The sequence below is a fragment of the Pongo pygmaeus genome, chromosome 1 (genome assembly GCF_028885625.2).
Source record: "Pongo pygmaeus isolate AG05252 chromosome 1, NHGRI_mPonPyg2-v2.0_pri, whole genome shotgun sequence".
NCBI classification, from domain to species: domain Eukaryota; kingdom Metazoa; phylum Chordata; class Mammalia; order Primates; family Hominidae; genus Pongo; species Pongo pygmaeus.
This window is the reverse complement of record NC_072373.2, coordinates 90,896,973-90,923,801: the sequence shown is the minus strand read 5'-3', so window position 1 is coordinate 90,923,801 and position 26,829 is coordinate 90,896,973. Positions and strand designations below refer to the sequence as shown.

Genomic DNA, 26,829 nt, shown 5'->3' with positions numbered 1-26,829 from the left:
TAGGGGAAAAACTATGGGTACAGAAGGATATAAATGGAAAAGTTCATTTCTCCTCTACATTTTCTTGGTCAGAGGTAAAGATGTTTCATGGGTTTTTGTTGTTAGTATTGCTGTTTATTTCTGTCCAGAAACATTTTATGTACAATCATGCATATTTTCATATCATTTCAATTTTACGCAAATGGAATTAGGCAGTACATACCAATTCACAACTAGGTTTTCCCATATATTATATCCTGACTGCTTTCCATAACAGTATTGTGATCTATCTCACTCTTTCTATTTCCAATGGTGCATATTATTTCATTATATAGATTAATATAGCTGTACTATCATCAATTCTATTTTGATTGACTTTAATTCTTAGAAAATATTAATTCCTATCAACTCGATATTTATCTCCTTTCAACTTACCACCTCCCACATCATTCCACTTTCTATTTTCTCTTCAATATGATTGTATTTCAAATATTTGAAGATCATTATTGTGTCTCTGCTAAATTTCATGTCCTTCAATCCATTACCACAGCAAGACAAGCATGAAGAAATATAATATTAATGGACATGAGATTCAATATAACCAATCAAATACTGAAAACCATACAGGGAAAATAGTAAGATTTTGAAAAATGCACATGGTATTTCATTTTCATTTACTTCTGCCAAAAGCACTCGCTGCTTCTGACCTTGGCAATAGGAAGGAGAAGGAAGCACTTTCCAGATAGTGATCTTTAAAAGGCATGAAAGGACTGAGTCTACTCAGAGAAAGCAGGCGAAAAAATCTTATATTCAAGAGACATTTACAACAGAAGCAAAAACACACAAAATGAGAAAAATCCAGTTCTCTCTAATATCAAAGAGAGCCTCAAATTGTTGCTATGTTCCTGAGGCTCGGAGCATTGGCTCATTTGGCCTGAGAAGTGGCCCAGGGAAAAAATACAGTCTCTTAAACCGCAGATTTCAAGAGCTGTGTATATTTATTTTCCCCAAGGAGAAGAGAATCCCTCTGCCCCAAGTCTTCTGAGATCATCCTTTTGAGAATTCCTCCATGCTACTAAGAGGTAAGGAAGGTAGAACCTGAAGGCTGGTCTCAAGGGTTTCATTAGAAATGTGGGTCGCTGATGAAGGAGTTGTTTTCATTTGCCTACTGACTGTTGGGGATTGTTGGAGTGTAGAAACTAATACTGCATTGAGTTTTGATAAAGTAAACCACATGAATACTGGGTACACGTACAAAGGGAGGACCTTAAATTTAAGTTTCTCAGTATTGGAGAGCAGCTAGCTTCCTGAAACTTATTTATATAAATACTATCAGGGTAATCAAAAGGTTATAGGGGCCGGGACATCTGTCATCCCACTTCAGCCTACAGCAAATTTCCTTGAGTCTCACTGACATACATCTCAGCCTTACTTTTCCATTTAGGGAGACCCATCACCCACACCACATTGGGAAAGGGGAGAAGACACTGTCAGAGCCCTTCCTCGTGCTCCCTTTGGTTCATTCTCTGATCCTGCTGGAGGGGGAATGAAACAGCCATGAACTTCCAATAAGTTTAATTTCTGGCTCAGCACATCCTTCTCCATTCATACAGTCTCTGCACCCATGTGAGATGTTTGAGTAACATTTCAACCACTCTGTAAAAGGGGACAAGGCCACAAGGGCCTTCAACCCAAACTAAGAATTTTTAAATTCTGAATTGGCCATGTTTTCTCTCTGATTACAAACATAATGCTTGTTCATTATAGAAAAAACAGAAAAGGAAAAATAATGTAACGTAAATCACTTGTGATTTCCAATTTAGAAATCAACATCATTAACAGTTTGATGAATAGGTTTCTAATCTTTTTTGCATTCATATGTGTGCACCTGTCTATACACACATGTATTTATGTTTATGGTAAAAATGGGATGATTATTACTTTTGTAGCCTTTCTTCTTTTTAATAATATGAGATCATGCTATACAAACTTCCTTATATCCAGTTTATTTTTTCTCTTAGCAATGCATTTTGAAACTTTCCCATATCAATAAACATTTTCCTACATTATAATTTTTAAACAGTTGCATTGCCTTTTATTACAGGAATGCTCTTTATAATAATATGGTTTGTTTGAATCAAGATTCAAATGAGCACTGCTTATTGCATTTGATTGTAACTCGTTAAAGTTTTTTTGAGTCTAGACTAGGGTTTCTCAATAGTGGCGCTGTTGACACTTTGAACCTGCTAATTTTTGTTGTGTGGGTGTGGGGTGAGTTAGGAGGGGAGATGGTCTTCCATGTTACAAGATGTTTAGCAGGATCACTGGCCTCTACCCACCCAGAGGACAGATGCCAGTAGCATCCTTCTCTCTTTTCCCACTGTATTGGAGAAAATAAAAAATGTCTCTAAACGTTACCAAATATTGCCTGGAGGGCAAGGGTATTTCAACATCCCATTTCCCCCATATTTTAAAAAGTCTCATTTACACATTAAAAAGCCAGGTCAAAATCTTACTTTCTAGATGGCATCTGCTCATAGTATCATTAAATTTGCTGTATCTTCTGTACTTTTTATAAATTGGAAATTAGTTTTAAAGGCTTAATTAGATTCAGGTTCAACTTATTAAATTATATTAGATATATTAAACTGGATATACTATAACCTGTAATATAGTATATTAAACTATGGACTATTAAACTATATGTAAAACACACATAAAATTTGGCATATGTATCAGTTTAATATATATATATAAATTATAAATTCATAATCAAGTAAAGTTGTCTGATTTAACAAAAATACAGGACATCCAGTTAAATTTTATTTTTAAATAAATAGCATAATTTTTAGGATAAGTATATTACAAATATTGCATGGAATATACAAAATAAACAAATTATTTATTGTTTTTTGAAATTCAAATTTAGTGCAGCATTCTGTATTTTATCTGGGAACTCTAATCAGGAGACACATACTGTTTTGTTGTCTTACTCTAAGCAAAGCTGATTTCAAAATACTACATTGTACCTCATAAATACAAACAATTATTATTTGTCAATTAAAAAATAAAATTTAGTCCAGGCACGGTGGCTCATGCCTGTAATCCCAGCACTTTGGGAGGCCAAGGCAGCCAGATCACTTGAGATCAGGAGTGCAAGACCAGCCTGGCCAAACCAACATGGTGAAACACAATCTCTACCAAAAATACAAAAATTAGCAGGATGTGGTGGTGTGCCCCTGTAATTCCAGCTACTCAGGAGGCTGAGGCAGGAGAATTGCTTGAACCCGGGAGGCAGAGGTTGCAGTGACCCGAGATCATGCCACTGCACTCCAGCCTGGGCGACAGAGTGAGACCCTGCCACCAAAATAAATAAATAAATAAATAAAATTTAAATGCATGCACAAAAGCTAATTGATCAATATTTCAGGTGGCAACAGCTTGCTCCTCCATTCAAATGGATCCCATTCACCTTTATCATTTAATTTATTGATAACTTTTGTCTAAATCATTTTTTTTTTTTGAGACGGAGTCTGTCTCTGTCGCCCAGGCTGGAGTGCAGTGGCACAGTCTCGGCTCACTGCAAGCTCCGCCTCCGGGGTTCATGCCATTCTCCCGCCTCAGCCTCCCGAGTAGCTGGGACTACAGGCACCCGCCACCACACCCGGCTAATTTTTTGTATTTTTAGTAGAGACGGGGTTTCACCATGTTAGCCAGGATGGTCTCTATCTCCTGACCTCGTGATCCGCCCGCCTCGGCCTCCCAAAGTGCTGGGATTACAGGCGTGAGTCATTGTGCCCAGCCTAAATCATTTTTTAAAATTAGGAGTTGCAAAACAGTGCTTTCTTAATCATGCCATTTCTTTTACATTTAGTCAATGGAATTATTTTATATAGAAGAAGTTTCTTTCATCGTTTAGCTTGGGGTGCAAGCTAAAAATGAGTAAAATTGGAATTTAAGCCTCAATCTTCTAATTCTGATCTAGTGTATATTCTATTACATCCAGTGAAAGAAACTATTCTGACTACAAATAGTCATAATCCAGCAAGCCTGTGTCCTATAATTAGAAGATATATGAGATATCAGGAATATATTATAGGGGGAGGAGGCAGTACCTGCAAACTGAAGCAAGTTTATAAGTGATTTCCTAAGTAAAAAAGATTAATTCTCTAGAAATAAGGGGTAAACGATGGTGCCCAAAAGAGAAAAGAATGATGCACAATTAAAAAATCTAGGGCATTTTTTCATTTCCCTCTATGCTGGCCACAAATTCTGAATAACACATTTCAAAATAACCCATGCTTCCAACTACCTAGCCATGGATGTGCCGTGTAAAATCAAATTGCTTGTGGCTTCTGAGAGGACAAGAGTTTTGGTTCACAAACACACTGTAAAAGGCAGGGCAAAGAAGACTCTCTTTTCTTTAGCCATGTGACTAAGGTGGCACAAAGAATTTCAGCTTCCTTTTTACTCATTGACTTTATTATACTGTATTTCTAGTTAATTAAATTTACAGTCAAATATTCTGTGGTTAGAATTGTAGAAAGAGTATTAGAAGTCCATCTCTTTCCCATACTTTACATATTCTCAAGAGGGCTGGCATGCCATCGGTCATAAAAGAAAATATTCTGTGATACTAATTACCATAGAAATTAACTAAAGAGTATGTCCTGGATGCTGGTTTTCCTAAGTACAGATGCAAAGACAAGATTGGTGGTTTCCACAAAAGATGAATAATTGGAGATAAAGAGTTGTCCAGCATTCTGTAGTGCTCTTTTAGAAATATATATATATAAATATGCATATGTAGATAAACATATTTATAGATGTCTATATATACATAGTTATATATATTATTTCATATATTGTATATTATATATAAATATATAATATATACATATATAGGCATATTTATATATGTATGTATATTTATATATAAATATATAATTATATATGTGTGTTACATATGTGTATGTGTGCAGATAGATAGATAAAGATTTGCCTCTGAGGAAGGAAAGGATAATTTATTAGGTTGTAACATCTTGATATAATAATCAATGAGTTAATTGCTCATTTGCCTCTCTAATAAATACATATTAAAAATCTAAGCATGCTCTCTGCTGTGCTAAGTATCAGATAAAGAGCAATGAATTAAACTAATATAGTCATTGACTTCAGTGAGGATGTGATAAGGAGCTAGACCAGGAAAGATGCAATTTTCATATATTGTGATACATACTATGATAAGGTAAGAATGGATTAATATGGGAACAATAAGTAATCTTCTGGCATGCATTTTAATATATGAATTGCTTACATTCACCAGAAAGTGAAAGCCATATGGAAATGACTGGTCTGGTACATTTACTGTTAAAAATGAATACATTCACATTCTAAGTTATTTTATAAGTTTGAGTAATGTCTCAGAGACTGGTCAGCTCCAGTGAGTTTACCATTGAGATCTAGGGCTTGCATGGTAGAGACACAGACCCTGGATCATGGGGGCTACACCAAGATTTTTCTAATTACCAAATTCATCGGACTGTTCTTGGTTCTTTCCCTACTTCATAACTGAAACATTTAACACTATTAATCACTCTCCCTCTTGAAATGCTCTTCTGCCTTGGTTTTGTGACACTACTATCTCCTGGTGTTTCTATTAGAGTTTACTAGATGTGGTCGTTTAGCATGTACTGTGCATCTGTCAGTCTGCGCTGCAGAGGAGACGGTGAATGTCATTTACTCTGGTAATTCAGTTAACCTGGGTTGTCAACAGAGCTCTACTGCACTCTTATCATTTCAGTATGTGATTAACCTAAATATTTTAACCATCCACTCACTCTATCTCATCATTATAATTTAATTCTCTCTGTGTTACTACCTGGTATATTTTGTTCAATAATTTATTCACTTTTTAATTGACTTTCTCCCCATGATGGACTATAATAATCCTTAAGGGCACCTGTTCTCTCATCCTTTCCTCGGTCCTGTATCTTCAACTAAAGCAGCAGCAGAAACAACAACAGGAGCCTCATAATTTAATACTGTATTTTCCACTAATTAATTGCTTAGATATATAATTCTCACAAAACATTCTGAGGGGTTCGGGCTTCTCAATCCCTAAAATGAAGAAATTTAAATTGATTGTGTCTATGGTCCTTTTCTTTTTAACAATTTTTCCTGTACTTTAAGACTTATGATAAAAACTGATTAGAAAACTGGAAATAACATGTCTTCCTCAAGTCACTTCTAACAAATATCCCATGGTTATCGTCAGTCCTGCCATCTTTCCACTATTCTGCTTACGACTCCTTTCTTTCTTTGACTTCCACTTTCAAATCTATCACCACCTCCTGCTGCTCTTTCTTTTCTGCCAGCTCAGAGTCAGAGGCACAGAAGGCAAGGTTACTATAGATCTTGAACTGTCAACCTGGCAGGCCAGAGAGGAGAATGAAGGACTCATCAACTAGCCAGTAGCAGTCACTGCTCTTTAGAAGCCCCCTTAGGACCAAATTGTTCAAGTAACTGAACTCTTATCTTCTTGAACTCCTGCAATGCTAATTGCCAGAAAACATCTAGATGTTGGGCCTGCAGAGGACCTTAGCACACTTGTAGTACAATCTTTCCATTTCATACATGCAACTGTGTTGAAAGAAGTCTCAACTTGTGAGGTGTAAACATGAAATCATCAAGTTTTGAAATTACTGCTACTGCTGTGGACCCATTCTTCTTGGGCAGGAGGCTCCCTTAATGACTTCTTAGACTAATTCCATAACTTTTAATCACTTTATGCTACTAAAACAGTCTCATTGGAGTTATTAGACACAATCAAATCTAATTAATTTTGATTTTATAAAATTAATCAATTTAATTTTATCTTCTATTCAAAATTCTTTTCAGTCTCCAGCATCCTCCACCTGTCTACCACCGAGCATGGGGTAAGTTTATGGCTCCAGTAGCTTGTTATGTATTGGGAGGAAAAGGGTGATGGCCACACTACTCACATCCCTCCCTCTTCCAGATATCAGCCCCTTCCTTGAGAGTAGGAAGAAGAAAGCAACTCTCCATGCTGTATTAGCTGTCGGCTCCTTGTTTTGTTTTAACTGCTATTCCTGTATGAACACTACCTCATAAGTGGAGGTCAGATTGTGGTAGTGTAACCTTTGCTAGTTGTCACCATTTCTCTAGCACTATTCATTGTTCTTTCTCATTTGCAGTGATTCAAATATAGGTGCTCTCATGGGAATACCTTTGTAGGTTCTCCAGAGGAACCTATGTCCTATGCATCTGCACAGCAAAAAGAATGACCTATTAACTTATGGTTCAATCAATTCTACTTTCCTCTGCTCTCATTGCAGGCCGCCCACTCCAGAGCCTCTTGTTATTAGAGTTCCCCTCACCCAGAGAATTTCCCCTTTGAGGGAGAGGGACAATATGGCTTCAGTTCTGGTCACTTTCCTTTATGCCCACCTAACTCAGGGGTACTTAAGTAGGTGCCACACAATGGAGGCTAACTCCTAGCACCCTCTCTCTCAGGTCCATTACTTCTAACCTGCCTTTTCCTGCAAACCCTAGCAGTGTCAGATTCTCCATCAGTATCTTGCCTCATAAAGTTTAAGTCAAAAGATGACCTCAAACTCTCAACTTATTGGAGGGAATAATTGTTATCCCAAATGTTGTGGCCAAAGTGCTGGAGCACCTTGTCGAATGCTTTTCTTCCTCATGTTTAAGATCCCTACCATTCAGACCTCTAAGCTTCAAATCCTGGCTTTGCCATTCACTAGTTGTATAATCCAAACCTCTCTACCTCATTAAAAACAAGGATGCTGATAATACCTATTTCATAGGATTCCTGTGAGTATTAAATAGGATAAAGCACAATGCCTGAATACAGTCAGTGTTCAAAAAATATTAACAGTTACCTGTGCTTATTTTTTTATTAGAACACATCCTAGTTTCTCCATTATTCTTCCTGCTTATGGAAATCAAGTTTTTAATAAAGTCATTGTGGTTTGGAGGAACTCCCTTTTTCTGCATTTTTGTATTCTATACAGTGTTCCATATATTGCTGTGCACATGGCAACTGCCTAACAAATCAAGAAATACATACATTGCAGTTTCTCTGATATAATGCATTTTTCTGAAATGCAAATTAGCCTATGTGCTATTGGCAAGCCAAGGAATAATGCCAATATAACATTGAAGTTGGTTGAAACAAATTTTTTTCTAGCAAGTTAATGTTTTGAACTACCAAGGAGCAGCTAACACAAATCTTACTAGCACAGTGGAACATGGCAAGGAATAGAATATTCTGCACAGTAACTATTCACTTCAAGGTTTTCTCTTGGCTTAGTTTTACCACAAGTGTATCTTGAGCATGTTTGTTCTCTGGTTTTCCCCTGCTTTTGTGTATTTTCTCTTTGTCATCTTCTTCCACCAACCTTTGAAAATGATCAAGTCCTAGATTTACTGTTAATTTTATTTATTACAAATTTAACATATCTTTTAACTGCATAGTTCATTTGGTAGAAGTACTAATGTTTATGTTAGTGCTCTGATTATAGGTTTTGCATGATCTGTAACAGTCTTTTTTCTCTCAAGGACTTGTTAGTTTTAGTTATTTTTGCAGAATGCAAAGCAATTTTTAAAAAATGTGTGTTACATGTTATGGCAGAAACACCTGTGTTATATTCAAGAAAGATTTAAATTGAATGAGTGAAAGCCACTTCTCTCTTCTTGATTATGCAAGAGCTTAACTTCTTCAATTATTTAACTTATACTTCCCTTATTCCCTCTCTGCTTACTGAATTATTCCTGTTAGCTAACAAATACAATCCAGCATCTTATATAAAACAAGAATCCTCCCTTAACCCCACATCTTCCTATACCACCATCCCACAGCAAAACTTCTCAGAACATTGTCCACACATGTTGCCTATACTTCCTCAATTCCTATTCACTTTTTTAGCCCACTTCAGTTTGGTTTTTACACATATTACTCCACTGAAATTGCCATTGTTAAAGTCCCAAAAACTTCCATATTGCTAGATTCAGAGGATAATTGTATTCTCTATTTTACTTCACCTCTCAACAAGATTCAATGAAATTAACCATTTCCTCTAGAATTGTACTCTCTTCTTGGCTTTAGTGACATAATTCCCTGAGAGTTTTCTTACCTTACCAGCTGTTTTCTCTAGCCTCTGTTCTGGGTCTTCTGATACTCATCTTCAAGATATTGAAATCTCCTAGAGTTCTGCTCTGAGACTTTCTCTGTTGCTTAATTTCTTTTTCTCTCTCTTCAGCTGACCTCATCTTACTCAGTGGCTTTAAACTATGCCAGTGATTCTCTACTTTCTCTACTTTATATCTCTAATATAGACATTTCTACGGGTCTCCCAACATTTTTTTTATAACTGCCTATTTAGCACAAACTCTTAGATACAATAAAGATGCTTCAAACAAAAACACTTCCCAACCGGAACACTTGGTTGATTTCTCCCCCAATTCTAGTACTTCCCTTAAATCTACTACTTCCTCAGTCTTCACCATGTAATTACTCTCTACCCAGTTATTACAGCCAGAAATTTAGGAATCATATTTTATACTTTCAGTGCCCTCCAATCTGTCAGTAAGTCCAATTAATATATATACCTCAAACCCATCAACTTTTCTTTATCTATACTACCACTTCTCTAGACTATCTATCATCATATTTTGACTCTTAACCATTTCCCAATATCTGCTCAAAAACCTACAGATTACACGACGACATGCCTATCTATATATAGATAGATCGGTAGACATTGAGAGAATGTGTGTGTATACACATATACTATACATATACATGTCTATGGTTTGAGTGTTTATCCCCTCCAAACTTCGTGTTGAAACTTAATTTCCAATATGGCAGTATTGAGAAGGAAGACCTGTAAGAGGTAATTGGTTCATAAAGATTCTGCCCTCGTGAGTGGATTAACCTAATTGTGAAATAATAGATTAATTGAATAATGGGTTATCATGGGAGTAAGACTGGTGGCTCTAAAAGAAGAGGAAGAGAGACTAGAACTTACACGCTTAGGCCCCCCCTTGCCATGTGATGCCCAGTGCCACCTCGGGACTATGCAGAGAGTCCCCACTAAGAAAGAATGTCCTCACCAGATAGACCCCTCGACCTTGAACTTCACAGCCTCCAGAACTTTAAGAAATAAATTTATTTTCTTTATAAATTTCAGTCTCAGGTATTCAGTTATAACCACAGAAAATAGACTAAGACATACGTGAAGAGCCATCAAACTGTATTAAGCAGGGGAATATATATATATCTATATAGATATATAGATATACACACATACACAGTGTGTGTGTGTGTGTGTGTGTGTGCGCGTGCACATTCTTTTGCTTCACACAGTCCGGTGGCTCTTTCTTAGCTTTCAAATAAAATCCCAACACTTTTTCATGTTCTGCCAGGCCCTCATGATCTGGCCCCTATGTGTATCTCCAATCTCTTTTTATGCCATTGGCCTTCTACTCGCTATGCTTCAGCCCTAATGTCCTTCTTCTCTTAATTTCTACAATTCTCCAAAGTCTTTCTTTTTATGGGGACTTTCAGCTTCCCACTGCTTGAAAATTCTTGTTCCAGCCTTTGTCTTGTTTCATCCTATCTCGTACTTTAAGTCTCTACTTAGAAGTCATTTTCATCAAATGGACTTTCTTAACCCTATTTAAAACAGATTGCCCTTGTACGTCTATGGAGCAACATTATTTACTTTTTACAAATGTTAGTCACAAGCTGTCACTGTTCTGTTTACTATTTATTTTCTGTTTTCTCCAATAGAAAGTCTACTCCCCAAGGGAAAAGATCTTGTCTGCTTATTATCTCTCTTGTATCACCAGCAAATGACAGAGTGCTTGGAATACAAATACTTGTTGAACAAAGAAATGAAAATATATGATGAAGAATGTTCCTATGCTGAAACTAAATTTTTGAGTTAGGTTTAGTGACAGAAAGATCAAGTAACAGGTCTGTATCTATATATTTTTTTTTCTTTTATTATTATTATTATTATTATTATTATTATTATTATACTTTAGGTTTTATGGTACATGTGCGCAATGTGCAGGTAAGTTACATATGTATACATGTGCCATGCTGGTGCGCTGCACCCACCAACTCGTCATCTAGCATTAGGTATATCTCCCAATGCTATCCCTCCCCTCTCCCCCCACCCCACAACAGTCCCCAGAGTGTGATGTTCCCCTTCCTGTGTCCATGTGTTCTCATTGTTCAATTCCCACCTATGAGTGAGGATATGCGGTGTTTGGTTTTTTGTTCTTGCGATAGTTTACTGAGAATGATGATTTCCAATTGAATCCATGTCCCTACAAAGGACACGAACTCATCATTTTTTATGGCTGCATAGTATTCCATGGTGTATATGTGCCACATTTTCTTAATCCAGTCTATCATTGTTGGACATTTGGGTTGGTTCCAAGTCTTTGCTATTGTGAATAATGCTGCAATAAACATACGTGTGCATGTGTCTTTATAGCAGCATGATTTATAGTCCTTTGGGTATATAGCCAGTAATGGGATGGCTGGGTCGAATGGAATTTCTAGTTCTAGATCCCTGAGGAATCGCCACACTGACTTCCACAAGGGTTGAACTAGTTTACAGTCCCACCAACAGTGTAAAAGTGTTCCTATTTTTCCACATCCTCTCCAGCACCTGTTGTTTCCTGACTTTTTAATGATATTGCCATTCTAACTGGTGTGAGATGGTATCTCATTGTGGTTTTGATTTGCATTTCTCTGATGGCCAGTGATGGTGAGCATTTTTTCATGTGTTTTTTGGCTGCATAAATGTCTTCTTTTGAGAAGTGTCTGTTCATGTCCTTCGCCCACTTTTTGATGGGGTTGTTTGTGTTTTTCTTGTAAATTTGTTGGAGTTCATTGTAGATTCTGGATATTAGCCCTTTGTCAGATGAGTAGGTTGCGAAAATTTTCTCCCATTTTGTAGGTTGCCTGTTCACTCTGATGGTAGTTTCTTTTGCTGTGCAGAAGCTCTTGAGTTTAATTAGATCCCATTTGTCAATTTTGGCTTTTGTTGCCATTGCTTTTGGTGTTTTAGACATGAAGTCCTTGCCCATGCCTATGTCCTGAATGGTAATGCCTAGGTTTTCTTCTAGGGTTTTTATGGTTTTAGGTCTAACATTTAAGTCTTTAATCCATCTTGAATTGATTTTTGTATAAGGTATAAGGAAGGGATCCAGTTTCAGCTTTCTACATATGGCTAGCCAGTTTTCCCAGCACCATTTATTAAATAGGGAATCCTTTACCCATTTCTTGTTTTTGTCAGGTTTGTCAAAGATCAGATACTTGTAGATATGTGGCATTATTTCTGACAGCTCTGTTCTGTTCCATTGATCTATATCTCTGTTTTGGTACCAGTACCATGCTGTTTTGGTTACTGTAGCCTTGTAGTATAGTTTGAAGTCAGGTAGTGTGATGCCTCCAGCTTTGTTCTTTTGGCTTAGGATTGACTTGGCGATGCGGGCTCTTTTTTGGTTCCATATAACGAAATGAAGGCAGAAATAAAGATGTTCTCTGAAACCAACGAGAACCAAGACACAACATACCAGAATCTCTGGGATGCATTCAAAGCAGTGTGTAGAGGGAAATTTATAGCACTAAATGCCCACAAGAGAAAGCAGGAAAGATCCAAAATTGACACCCTAACATCACAATTAAAAGAACTAGAAAAGCAAGAGCAAACACATTCAAAAGCTAGCAGAAGGCAAGAAATAACTAAAATCAGAGCAGAACTGAAGGAAATAGAGACACAAAAAACCCTTCAAAAAATAAATGAATCCAGGAGCTGGTTTTTTGAAAGGATCAACAAAATTGATAGACCGCTAGCAAGATTAATAAAGAAAAAAAGAGAGAAGAATCAAATAGATGCAATAAAAAATGATAAAGGGGATATCACCACCGATCCCACAGAAATACAAACTACCATCAGAGAATATTACAAACACCTCTATGCAAATAAACTAGAAATTCTAGAAGAAATGGATAAATTCCTCAACACATACACCCTCCCAAGACTAAACCAGGAAGAAGTTGAATCTCTGAATAGACCAATAACAGGAGCTGAAATTGTGGCAATAATCAATAGCTTACCAACCAAAAATAGTCCAGGTCCAGATGGATTCACAGCCAAATTCTACCAGAGGTACAAGGAGGAGCTGGTACCATTCCTTCTGAAACTATTCCAATCAATAGAAAAAGAGGGAATCCTCCCTAACTCATTTTATGAGGCCAGCATCATCCTGATACCAAAGCCTGGCAGAGACACAACAAAAAAAGAGAATTGTATCTATATTTAAACCATTTCTTTGTTTGTCCATAATCATTCAAGCTCAGAGATTGCCTGTTTGGAAAAGTATATTATAAAAAACACTATTAATAAACTTCAAGACATAGCTTGCTCATTCTGAAAAATTAGAAAATATAATTAGCCAAAATTCTACCAGCAAACTGTGCTCAAATGCTAACTTTAATGAGATAGCCCTTGATAATTCTGAAGTTATCTTTTTTCTCTTAAAGATAAATTGGTATCATGAGATTATTGAAATATATTGTTGATTAGTATAAATTCAATTTAGGAATTGAGAATATAAAAAATTATTTATTTTACATTCTCTACTATAGACTTCTAATTAACTGTTGCCCCTTGGGTCATGCAGAGAAAATTTTCTTCGTATATCTTTCTGCAATGTGACTGTGCTATTACCTATGATAAAGAGGGTTGTTCTGTGTTTGGCAGCCTGTTCTAGGGTGGGCCTTGTGTCAGTTCCTTCTTTTGTCCACCTGTCTCTATTTGAACAACATAAAACCCTCATTCATAGGTGCAGCATGACTTAATTTGTCAGTCACTAGATGCAGTTGTAAATTGCAAACAAAAAAATGGAAACGCAGATGTTGAAATAAAGATGCAATTTTTGTTATGAAATGGTCATCTGAATGATCCATATTTATATTCGTTTATTTATCATCAATGAAAAATGTAAAAATTTTCTGATTAAAAAACTTACAAATTCCTAATCATAATAAACACTATTCTATGGGAATGGCCACCAAAATGTCCCAAATTTTATGTCACTGCATCTATTTCTAATATTCAGCCTAATATTCTAATCACAGACACTCAATATTCATTTGTTTTCTTGAACCTCTATGATAATCTGTAAGTGTTTCCTGTTTTGGAAGAGACAAAGGAAAAACTGTGATGAATATCACTGGAAACTGCATATCAAGGCCCCTATTCCACGTTTCTCTGGCCCTTTTTTCTTCTTCAGAATTTAGCAGTGGTTTTCAATCCTATCAGATCACATTTGATAGCATGCATTTATTCCTGTGTTTGTAAGGCATAAACCTGTAACCATACTACAAACAGTGAGAATATTGCTGTGAAATTGCATACTCTATGCACCCCCAACAATCAATAATAGAAAATAAATGGTGATCAATGATGCTAGAGAAAAGAATAAATTATATTTCTAGTTTGTCTATAAAAATGATATTACAATATCTCTGTCTGAGGAAGAGGAGATCAAATAGCATGTAATAACAATATTTTGAAAAGGAAGAGGATAGTGGAATATCTGTTTGCTTTTTGATGGATTTTATAATGTTTATGTCATTTGTCAGCTGGTACATTTTTAACCTTTCGTGATTAATTTTCTTGTCCTAAATAGTAATTTTAATATCTAATATTGTATTCAAAAATTTCTACTGGATTTTTTAAGGAGGCCCCCTTAAACTGTTTAAGTTTCAGGGCCTCAAACTGGATCTACCTCTGCTACCTACACACACATATATTTTTTTAAATCAGTAAAATTCCCAGTTTTAATATAAAGAGGAAATAAAGTGAAATAACATTATAATAAGAAAATATATCCTTCATGAATATGAGTGCTACAAAAACAGACTGATATGAGAATAAGGTATTGGTGACACAAATATCATGAACAGTGTAGCTACAGGTGATCTGATTTTCTGAAACAGTGAGAAATTCAAGGGTGTTTTTCCAGTAAAAGCCAAGAATAATCTTTCCTCAATACACATGGTAGTTTCTTTTCTATAAAATACAGTACATATGAGAAGTGCAAAAGATGCTTTTGTGTTTATTTTTCACATTCGTGTTTAAGGCTCAGATGATTATAAAATATCTGGCTGCACATTGAAAGGATGTGCAGAATCAGGCCAATTATTTAGTATGCAAGGCTGCCTTCAGTATTGCAGGGCATTTGTTTGCCTGCTAATGCTACAAATGTCTCCTGTATACTCACCATTGAAACAAGCAACCCTCAGTACACATACATACATTCTCATGCATAAACTTACATTTCCTAAAGGCCTTTTGTAGGTGGTAACACAGAGTATGATGAGAAAGTTTCAAAATGCCTCCTGCCCCTCCCACTGTTCCCATCCTCATTCATACCCTCTTTCACCCATTAGAAACATACGGGTCACAGAACTGTTTAGTCAGAGTCCTGAAAAATTAGGTCTTCAAAAGTTGCCTATTAAAATGCAAATGTCCTGGTCTGGGCTAAGATCTCTCATCCTTATCTGTTAACAGCCTAAAAGGATTCCTTTAAGAGATTTCTGTTTCCATTTTGAAATTGTGTAATTCTGTAAGGAAGCATAAAATAAACCTGGCCTACACTACATTTGGCTTGAGGGCTGACTCTGCACAATGGGGATTTCTCTGTCTAGTACCACACCTGAAAATGATCTTCAAACTTCCTAACTCCACTTCTGCAGGCATGCGTGTGTTGGAGGTGTGGGTGTGGTTATGTGTGTGATGATGTCTGTCTCATTGACATGACTACTGCTGTGTGATCCTGGCTGCATCCTGTGAGAACAAGGTTTTGCCTTCTGGACCCACCAGTGGCCTTCTAGGTCCTTCATCCTAAGGACAGACCAGGAGAATGGGAAAGGAGGCTCTCTCTCTGCTGCTCTCAAGTCTAACCAAAGGCTTCTTGCAAAATAATTATAATATTCATGAAAACTAATATATGCTCTGTTCTAACCACATCACCACATTAACTCATTTTATGCTGACAACCACCCTTAAGGTAGGTACTATTACTATCTCCATTTTACTGGTAAGAAGGCTGAGGCAAAGAGAGTTTGAGTGGTCACAGCCAAGACTCAAACTTGAGAGCTTGTTCCTAGCCTGAACTCTTAACTAATCTTGCACTTAATTTCTGTAAATTATCTATGGCTAAATTTTTATTTTTATTCTTTTAATTTTTGAAAATTTATTGTAATATTCTGGTACTTTTTTTAGCTGGGTATGGTGGCACATCCCCGTAATCCCAGCTTCTTGGGAGGCTAAGGTGGGAGGATCTCTTGAGCCTGGCCATCCGAGACTAGCTTGAGCAGCATAGTAAAACCCAGTCTCAAAAAAATTTTTTTTAAAGAAGGAAAACTTTTTTATACTACAACTTTCCTTAAGGATCTTCTTCAGTGGGCTTATAATATTGTTCTCCCCATTATGAAGAAACTGTCAGCTCACTTAACATCTGTATCTGTTGGAAGACATGAAGGTAAGTTTGAAGACCTTTGGGCTTCTTGGCTGGAATATACTATTTATAAGGCAGAGGTCATGATCAATTTGTTTGAGTCCACCTTATGGTTCAGATTGTACCCTTAACTACAAGACACCACAAAGATGCTTCATCGGCAAAGTGTGAGTGGCTGATCACATATCTTGAAGACGGGCAGCTTGATATCTGGATGCCCCCACCTATGCACTATAAAAGAGTGTAGATTATGCTCAGTGATATGCCTTGGATGTTTTGTTCCCTCCAAATCTCATGTTGAAATGTGGTCCCCAATGTTGGAGGTGGGGCCTAGTTAGAAGTGTTTGGGTCATGGAGGCAGATCTCTTATAAATGGCTTGGTGCCTTCCCCATGGTAATGAGTTCACATGAGAGCTGGTTGTTTAAAGGAAACTAGAACCTCCCTTTTCACTCTCTTCTTTAGTGGTCCTGGGAGTTTCCATTTATTTCCTTTGGATTTATTACTTTTAGATCCATTCAGGTCAAGACAAGAAGTAAAAAATATTAAAGCCACTGACTTTCTTGTGAAAATCTAACAGGCAGTCAGCATCTGCTGTTGATGCTCTTTCTTGAGCAGAAACTCCTGTTCAGGGTAGCAAAAGAAAGTAAACGCAGCTGATATCCTCCTAGCCCTAATAACATAGAGGAAAAAGGAAAGAATCCCTCTCTCCTTTCTTCTTTTTAGGCATGTCCATGAAATATACATAGCTAACATGCCAACAGTACCAACATTGTGTGGCTGTGAGTTGAGATGTCATGGCCTGAATCAAGAAAGGGAACTTATAGAACAGAAAGTTGGTTTAGATCAGTGATTTCCTATTTGTGGGTTATGGAACCGTTGAATCCAAGGAATTTCTGCATGAGGACTATGAATCCATGTGCACTTAATCACAAAGTGTAGACTCAATGAATAAAGACATCTTTATCTATCTATCTGTCTATCTATCAATCAATCATCTATCTATCTGGTCATGAACATGGGCTCTTAAGACATTGCCAGGTTCAAATTCTAATTCCTTTACATAGCAACTGTGTGCCCTGGGACAAGTTACTTAACCTCTTCATGCTTTGATTTCCTTATTCTTAACTACATAGAGTTGGTAGTAGGAGGAAAATAGATAGGACATGTTGCATAGTTAGCCTTGTATTTGATCCTCAGGGAGAGATCAACATTTATTAGGTACATAAATAACATGAGCAGACAGGCATTTTGCACTTTCATCATTTCATATTCAATTTTGTATGGACCTCACCTTGTTTTAGAGAACTTTGAGAATGAGAAAGAAGCCAGCAGATTGATTTGGTTTTTCTGCTTCCCAATTTTGGAGAAGGACACAAAGGCTAACATACTGTATAGGCTGAGCCTTGATCCTCCTTCTGCCAGGCATGTCCCGAAACACAAAAGTTCCTGCCAAAAGCCTCTCATGCTGGATCCAGTTGCAGGGGCACCTCACAGTCCTCAGGCCCTGTAGCTCATGTACAGCCATTTGTTTCATTTTTCCACTGCTACAAAGTGAAATATAGATTAAGGCTCCCAACATCAAATAACAGGTCCAAGTTTGGGCATAGTGATACTCTTTATGTATTGAGCATGCCTGTACCCAGAATCAGAAGCAAGAACTGAAATTTAGACACGCCCTATTGGTTTCAGTGAACACGTGTTCCTGATGTGGACAGGCTGGGTATGAGAAATTAGTAGCAGCACACTCCACCCAGATAATGGATATGAAAGTTGAAGGACTTTTTTTTTATATATAAGATAAAAAACCTGTGGAATTCAACTGTGTATCAGCCCATTCTTCCAGGGAGGAGTAGAGCTCTTGTTTAATCTTAGTGTTAATGTGTTCCTTATGCATTCTTGTTCTGTTGTTTTGGGCACCTGTAGTTATATGCTGTGGAAATTAGGGTATGGCTTTTTCTTTCCGATGCTGTTAATGGTTTGCTTTTTTGGGGTGGGGGGTGGGCTGGGAAGATGGGTAGTTTGGTTGCTTTTTAAGCTTTAATGAGCTGCTTTTATTGGACTGCTACATTTTTGCTGTTACTGCTACCAAAGCACTTCCTTTATTTCAATACCGGACACTTAAGCAAAAGCTTTAGAATGATAAAGCCAAAGTTTCAAAAAGCTTTAGAAATGAAAGTGGCCTCTCTAACTCCAAAGCTTATACTCTCCGAACTAGGAATAGTACCTCTCAATGAGCCCTGCTCCATCTGCCATCTAAGTAGGAGCTATTTAGACAACGACTTCAGAGGAAGCCTTTAAATAGACTATTTGAGTCATGGTGTCATGGTAAAATGACTATCTCTGAGGGACAATTTGATTGTAGGTTCACTGTCCTAGGAAAAAGGAACCCAAATTTCCCCTGGCAAAGTCTCAACAAAGTGGTAAAGTAGAACCTTTCCCCATCTCTTCCAGGGCTTAAGGCTTCAAATATTGCCCTCTGGCAGCACCTTAAAAACTACATCTTCCCCATTTCCTCCTCCTTCTCTTCTCCAATCCTATCCAACAACTTTCTGCATTCTGTTCTTTCCTGATTATGCTCTCTTCTTCGTGACCATGGAGAGGACTGAGATTGTGTAGCTATATTAAACTAGCATAAGATGCTGTTTATCAAATTAAACATACTATGTAGGTTGACAATAACTTTAATCCAGTCAAAATTCATATTTCTCCTATAAGTCTTTAATAAACAGTGGTAATAAAGAAGGCAAAAAATGTATTTATTGGCCATCTTTTACATGCCGGATGCTGTGCAATGCATTTTACTTCTTTTTTATCTTATTAAATCTCATAATATAACCATTACCTGGATACCATTATTGTCCCTATTTTACAGGTAACCTTCAATCACATAAAGATTAGGAACATTTGAATTCAGAGCTTTAAACACAAATAACTTGTACTTTTCAAAATAACTTGCTGTTCCCTTTAAGGTCTGTCACAAAAATATAGCATGTCCTGGGCTCAGTATCTAATCTTTCTTATCTGAAACTTAAATTCCTATTTATTAACCTTTTTAGCCCTATATTTTCTAATTCCATAGAAAGCTAAAGGTTTTGGTTAGATCTTCACGTGGAATGACTGGTTTCATTCAATAGACTTAATTTAGCAGTCTGTGGGGAAGAGCCAGGTATGATAGAATGGTTCAAGTGCTTCAGATGTGAAGTGGTTTTAAGTATATTGTCCCTGTCTTCTTCAGAGTTTTGGTAAGGGTAAAATAGAACACTCATGTCAAAGCAATCTTTGCAAATGACAAACCACTATAGACATTAATAGAGTTTTCATTTCCAGTATTATCATTAATATCAGATCCTGAAAGAAAGTTGAGCCTTGACCTAGAGCCAAAAAACAGAAGAATTAGGAAAGGAATCCTGGAGAAAGGCCCTGCTGTGTATTTAAAGGAGAAAGGGTGATCGTGTTGGAAAATTATAATATTAAAAGTAAACAAAAGCTAGGAAGTAAAATAAAATAAATTATATGCCCTAGATCCCCGTAAGTAATGGTTTAATGTCTGCCCTCCTGTGTTCTGAGCCAGATTAGGGCACAGTAGAGAAAAAGGAGTCTCTGAAAATGTTTCCAGTTTGGCTGGTCAGATAGCGGATCATCAGTGAATCAGATGAAAATTTGTGGATTTGTAGACTAACTGATCAGCAGGAAATTAAACATGAAAAGTGTTGGTAGCTCTGGTGAATCCCAAAAGAATTCAGCAGTTGCTAGTCATGCTCCTGAATATGTATAAACAGTACATCATATGATTAAGAGTTTGACTTAGGGGTTAGATTTTATGTGTTTGAACCCCAAGTTAGTTATTTAATAGTTGGCACCCCAAGACAAGTTACTTAACCTCACTAAGATTCAGTTTTCCTATTTATAAAATGTAGATAGTGATGGTATGTACTTTATAGGATTATTGTGAAAAATAAATGAAATATCAGATTTATTTAGGATAACACCTGGCATATGTTTGGTATTCAGTAATTAGTTGCTGCTGTTTTATTCTGCCCTCCCTTGCATCCCACTTTTCTAAGTTGTAAACTGAATAGTTGTGCACTGATTGACAGATTAAGAAAGGCTTGTGATTGTGCTAGACCTATGCCTCTTTCTCACCAGATTCCAGGTGTATATGTGGAGGTGGGATAGGGAGTGGAGTAAGTGGGTAAATATTAAATTGCCCAGTTTGGCACCATCCTGAATATTATCTCTAAAGAAAGAAGCAAAACCAGGCACGGCTGATGGGTTAACCAGATATGATACAGAAAACATTTCCTTCTGCTTTTTGGTTTTAAGCCTATATTTGAAGCCTTAGATCTCTCCAGCACAGTCAGCACCAGGAGCCCATGAAGAAGATGGCTCCTGCCATGGAATCCCCTACTCTACTGTGTGTAGCCTTACTGTTCTTCGGTAAGTAGAGATTCGATTACTCCTCCCAGGGAGGCCCAAATGAATTTGGGGAGCAGCTGGGGTAGGAACCTTTACTGTTTGGGTGGTGACTTTTTCTAGGACATGTGCAAACTATTGGGCATTTCCCAGGGTCTCTGTAGTGGAGCCAAGCTAGAAAGCAGAGGCAAGTGGGCTGAGCAACACCTAAGGAGGAAGTCAGACTGAAAGCTTGGTTCCTTGCATTTGCTCTGGCATCTTCCAGAGTGCAAATTTCCTACCAAGGAAATGAGGGTAGAGGAGAGAAAGAAGCTCTTTCATCCCCTGATTCTGATTCCTGAAAAGATGGTTGGTCCTTAAAATTCCATGGATGTAGATCTTATCCCCACACCCAGATTCTAGTCCTCTGGTGATAAAGAAGACTGCTGGACACTAACGTATCCTCTCTGGACTTTTGCAGCTCCAGATGGCGTGTTAGCAGGTGAGTCCTCTGTTCTTGTTCCCTTGGTGTTTCAACATGTCTGGGCATTGCTTTCCTCTCACTATTTTCTTCGTCCCATCACTTCTGCTTTCTAATGAGTACGAATCTGTTCCTTGGCCAGCCTACTTTCCCTCTCCACCTTGCCTTGTCTTTCTTTTTTTCCCTGATTCATTGCATTCTCTCAAGTCATCCTCTCCTCTGTTTTAGTCAATAACCATGTCTGTTGCACATATACATGTCTCGTTCTCTCTCCTAGACACTTTGGCATAATCTCACTCAATAATTACATTATTATTATTATTGCCATTTTATAATTAAGGATGCTGAAACTCAGTGATTTTCTGTTGGTTACATGGCTAAGGAACTGGATTTCAACATAAGTTCTTTGGATCTAAGTCTAGTTCTTTTCTGACTATATCACCCTTTTGTTATTACCATGTATTTACTTCTTTGATCTCTGTTCAAATTTGCACTACATCCCCTTGCTCCAGGAAGCCATTCAAGACTGACTTTCTTAGTGCCTCTCACTGCTTTCTGGAACTGACATATGTTTTTCACTCTGTATATACTTAACAATTAAATAGTCATAAATATTCAGAGCTTGGAGAAGCCTTATATTTCATCCAGGCCAATAACTTTATCCATCAATAATTCACTCATTCATTCACATAGTAAATATTTAATGTAGCAATGGTTGAACATGGCAGATAGTGTTTCTACCTCAAAAGAGACTGCAGTCCTCATTTACAGATACTAAATTGAAATTAACAGAAGTAGAGTGAGTCAGCTCAAATCACATAGTGAATTGGTTTCTTTGTTTTTAAATCTCCTGCATATGTGTCCTGTCTTTCTCCCTGTATTGGGCATTCCCTGGGGCACCAATACTATTTTCTCCTTCCCCTAGAAATCAAAACAGTGTCTTATCACCAACAGAATAAGGACAGGCTGACCACTGATTGTCAGAATATTGCTTCATTTGTACTTTTAAGCCTAGACAGTTTTCAATGACTTTTTCTCTCTACATCTCTTTTCATATTTTTATCTTCTTGAAGTCCCTCAGAAACCTATGGTCTCCTTGAACCCTCCATGGAATAGAATATTTAAAGGAGAGAATGTGACTTTTACATGTAATGGGAACAATTTCTTTGAAGTCAATTCCACGAAATGGTTCCACAATGGCAGCCTTTCAGAAGAGACAAATTCAAGTTTGAATATTGTGAATGCCAAATTTGAGGACAGTGGAGAATACAAATGTCAGCACCAACAAGTTAAGGAGAGTGAACCTGTGTACCTGGAAGTCTTCAGTGGTAAGTTCTAGGGATATGGAAATACAGATCTTTCATGTGAGGGATGGCTTATCTGAAGACGGGAAAAAAACAGGTTATTCCAAGGGTTAGGACACCAGAGTGGGATTCAAGGCCTCTCATTTTTAAGACCGCTGCATCGGCTGGGCACAGTGGCTCACGCCTGTAATCCCAGCACTTTGGGAGGCCAAGGCAGGCAGATCACGGGGTCAGGAGATCGAGACCATCCGGCTAACATGGTGAAACTCCATCTCTACTAAAAAAAATATATATATATAAAATTAGCCGGGCATGGTGGTGGGCACCTGTAGTCCCAGGTACTCGGGAGGCTGAGGCAGAAGAATGGTGTGAACCCGGGAGGTGGAGGTTGCAGTGAGCTGCGATCGCGCCAGTGCACTCCAGCCTGGGCGACAGAGCAAGACACTGTCTCAAAATATAAATAAATAAATACATAAATAAATAAATAAATAAAAAAGACCCCTGCATCTCTCTTCTTCTACCCCCTTCCCTTTTGATTACTCATATGCCTTCTTTCAATATTCTAGTCGTCTCTCAATATTATTCCTCCATCCTATTTTCCTCTATCTTTTCTGCCTAGATTCAGGTATATATTATGTGGTCAAGCAGCATGACATATATGTGAACATTTCAAAGAGGTTGTTTCTGGAATAGGATCAAAAGGTTTGACTTAAAGTTTTGCTCTGCATAATCCATATGCCATGACCTGAATATTAGGTTGTACGCTTTTTTATGAAACATATCTGGGTACATTTCCTCATGTCCTCTATTGTTACTTAAGAACACATATTTCATGCTTGTTTCATTTTTATCACTCCTACTGCCAACAATTAGCATAGCATGCTTAGGCACATGTGGCTTAATCAGCAAATGTTGAATAAACAAACTAATGATTTTGAATATTGACCAATAGGTCTCTTTTATACTCTGTATTTTTCTCTTGAGTGAAAAAAAATGTTTCAACCTCCATATGTAAATTCCAAACACAAACTAAAGCAATGTAGAATAGCTTATTTATTTCCTTGAGTAGGTTCTAGAGAAGTCCTCAAGGATTGGTCCTAAATTAATTATGCTTATTATGCTAGCGATATTTCCTTTCAAAATTCTCCTTTAATTAATGCTTTTTAATTTTTACAAAAGCATTAACCATAGAATGTGATTCTTGTCTTTCACTGACCCATTAGTGACAAATATTTATTGAGTACCTACCAACTCCTAAGTATTGCTACCAACTCCTAAGTATTGCTACCAACTCCTAAGTATTGTGTTGGGCATTCAGAATAGAATGTAGAACTAGACAGGGTCCCTGACTTCTTGGAGCATAGAGCTATATGGGAAGAGGACATTAAGTAAAGAATTACATAAGTAATTAATTTAAATTATACATGTTTTGAAGAAGTTTTTTTGACAACTATAATTAACACTAGAACTGGGAAGTTTCTATAAGGTAAGAGAGGACAAAATAGACACTCTCCTAAGCTAAAATTCCCAAGAAAGACTGTTTATTTTCCCCTAACCAACTAGAACTAGCAACAGAAGATCTGAAAGGCATTCTGGCTTTCAAGTGTTCCATGTATGGACTCAGCAGGGAGGTCCAAGAGGCTTTGTGGCCCCAGACTGAGTTTTCAGGAGGGGAAAGGATTTATCAGTACAGAAAACAGGCTCTAAGCATTATTTTGTGCCCTTTAAAAATCCACTTTATGAGCCAAAAAGTGGGTTAATGATAATTCATAGTTTCTGACACATGCTCTATGCATGGCTTTCTTTTATCTATTCATTCTCTCTCTCTTCATTTATTGTTAAATAAATAACGTAATGAATGTTTTTCAGATTGGCTGCTCCTTCAGGCCTCTGCTGAGGTGGTGATGGAGGGTCAGCCCCTCTTCCTCAGGTGCCATGGTTGGAGGAACTGGGATGTGTACAAGGTGATCTATTACAAGGATGGTGAAGCTCTCAAGTACTGGTATGAGAACCACAACATCTCCATTACAAATGCCACAGTTGAAGACAGTGGAACCTACTACTGTACGGGCAAAGTGTGGCAGCTGGACTATGAGTCTGAGCCCCTCAACATTACTGTCATAAAAGGTGAGTTGGTAAAGGAAAGGAAAAGCATCCACAGCAGGGGAAGGAAGAGAGGACATCTGAGCCTGAGCGGTTACAGCTTGTAGAAAGGGGGCACCTGTGATACACTGGAAAGCCTACTAGACTTGCAATGAGGACACCTGGGTGATAGTATATATCTCAATCTCTGTTTCAAAGTCTTGACTTGTTAAATGGTGCTAGTAATACCTGCTCACACTATGAAATTTTTATGAAGATTAATGTGGTAATATTTGTGAAATGACTTTGTAAACTGTTAAGCACTATCCAAGCATAACAGATTTTGATTACTATTTTGATCTCAAAGTCATCTGTTGCTCCTGGGGAGAACACTTATATTTATCAAATTGAGAAAAATTTCAAAGTTGAATGGAAAAAGGATGTAAAGAGCTTGAGGAGACCATTCCAGCTTAGGAGGGCTGGGAAAGGAAACCAGCAAGTCAGTAAGCTGTGTGCCTGTGTATTGAGGGAGGAGGGAATGGACTTGATATGGAGAGGGTAGGCAGGTGGACTGCCTCTATGGCCTGTCAGAAAAACTGCTCTCTCCAAACTCTGTATAAGAGAGGGAGCCTGTGAAGTATTCACTTTTGAAGGAGAAAGTTAGACTTTTCCTTCACACACTTTGTACATAATAATGTCTAAAAAAGCATGAGGTCAAAATACATAATTAAGTCCTAGCAAAAAAACTAATTTGAGACTGAAGTGCTATGTACTTGTCTCTAGGCTTCCAGTATTTTCATCTGTAAAACAGAATATTTGGTCTAGACTCCATTAGAATCATTTGATAACTTAAAAAATATATTGATCTTCATGTCTCATTTCTTGAGATTCTGATTTAATTGGTTTGGAGTGCAGCCTGGGTATATATATTTTTCACAGGTCTTTCACATAACGGTAATGGGTAGCCAATATTGAGAATCACTTGTCTAGGTGATCTTTAAATGATTTCTGGATGTAATATTCTGAGGCTCTATAATTTGAGAATAATCACAAAAATCGGTACAGTTTATAAACAGACTAACAGAACACAAAATAATAGAATTGGAAGGCAATTTAACTAGTGCAATTTCTTCATTTTGCCTAACAGGCATGTAAGAAATGATGATTGATTAATTGAGTAATAGGCATTGATGACCCCTGTCCTCACTTTGTCTCCTTTCCACCCCTTAATTATATGTGAATTCTGGTCTTGTCATTTCCAAGAAGGGGGTTTATCTTTCCTATTCTCTTCCCCGCTGGGCACGGCACACTGGCTACTGGAGTTATGAGGAAATGCTTAGGACTCCCTATGGCTCCAGGGAGCACCAACAGAGCTACTCAACCCAGTGTTAATCTGAGTGTTTTCTCTATACTTCTGGATGCCACATCCTGCTAAAAATGAAGGACAAAACTTGGTCTTTCTCTTAGGGAGGATGAACCTCTGAACCTCATTCTTCAGTTCCCAATATGAATTATGTTTCTCATTGCATCTGTGTTCCACTACAGCTCAGCATGAGAAGTACTGGCTACAATTTTTTATCCCATTGTTGGTGGCGATTCTGTTTGCTGTGGACACAGGATTATTTATCTCGACTCAGCAGCAGGTCACGTTTCTCTTGAAGATTAAGAGAACCAGGAAAGGCTTCAAACTTCTGAACCCACATCCTAAGCCAAACCCCAAAAACAACTGATATAATTACTCAAGAAATATTTGCAACATTAGTTTTTTTCCAGCATCAGCAATTGCTACTCAATTGTCAAACACAGCTTGCAATATACATAGAAACGTCTGTGCTCAAGGATTTATAGAAATGCTTCATTAAACTGAGTGAAACTGGTTAAGTGGCATGTAATAGTAAGCGCTCAATTAACATTGGTTGAATAAATGAGAGAATGAATAGATTCATTTATTAGCATTTGTAAAAGAGACGTTCAATTTCAATAAAATAAATATAAAACCA

The 26,829-nt window shown here is 37.3% G+C and overlaps 1 protein-coding gene across 1 annotated transcript; it reads left to right on the top strand.

Moving 5' to 3' along the window:
- Nucleotides 1-740: 740 nt before the first annotated feature.
- Nucleotides 741-26,829, top strand: FCER1A (Fc epsilon receptor Ia). Its single transcript, XM_054446570.1, has 7 exons — nucleotides 741-1,061; nucleotides 6,880-6,917; nucleotides 20,894-21,007; nucleotides 21,444-21,464; nucleotides 22,517-22,771; nucleotides 24,617-24,874; nucleotides 26,375-26,829. Exons 3-7 carry the CDS (start codon nucleotides 20,944-20,946, stop codon nucleotides 26,557-26,559), a joined length of 783 nt encoding a protein of 260 aa, XP_054302545.1. The 5' UTR covers nucleotides 741-1,061; nucleotides 6,880-6,917; nucleotides 20,894-20,943; the 3' UTR covers nucleotides 26,560-26,829.

Bases quoted from the DNA above. Each gene is read 5' to 3' on its own strand.
- FCER1A (XM_054446570.1), top strand. From the start codon at position 20,944: ATGAAGAAGATGGCTCCTGCCATGGAATCCCCTACTCTACTGTGTGTA. The intron at 21,008-21,443 runs GTAAGTAGAGAT...GGACTTTTGCAG, and splicing joins TGTAGCCTTACTGTTCTTCG to CTCCAGATGGCGTGTTAGCA. The intron at 22,772-24,616 runs GTAAGTTCTAGG...AATGTTTTTCAG, and splicing joins GTACCTGGAAGTCTTCAGTG to ATTGGCTGCTCCTTCAGGCC.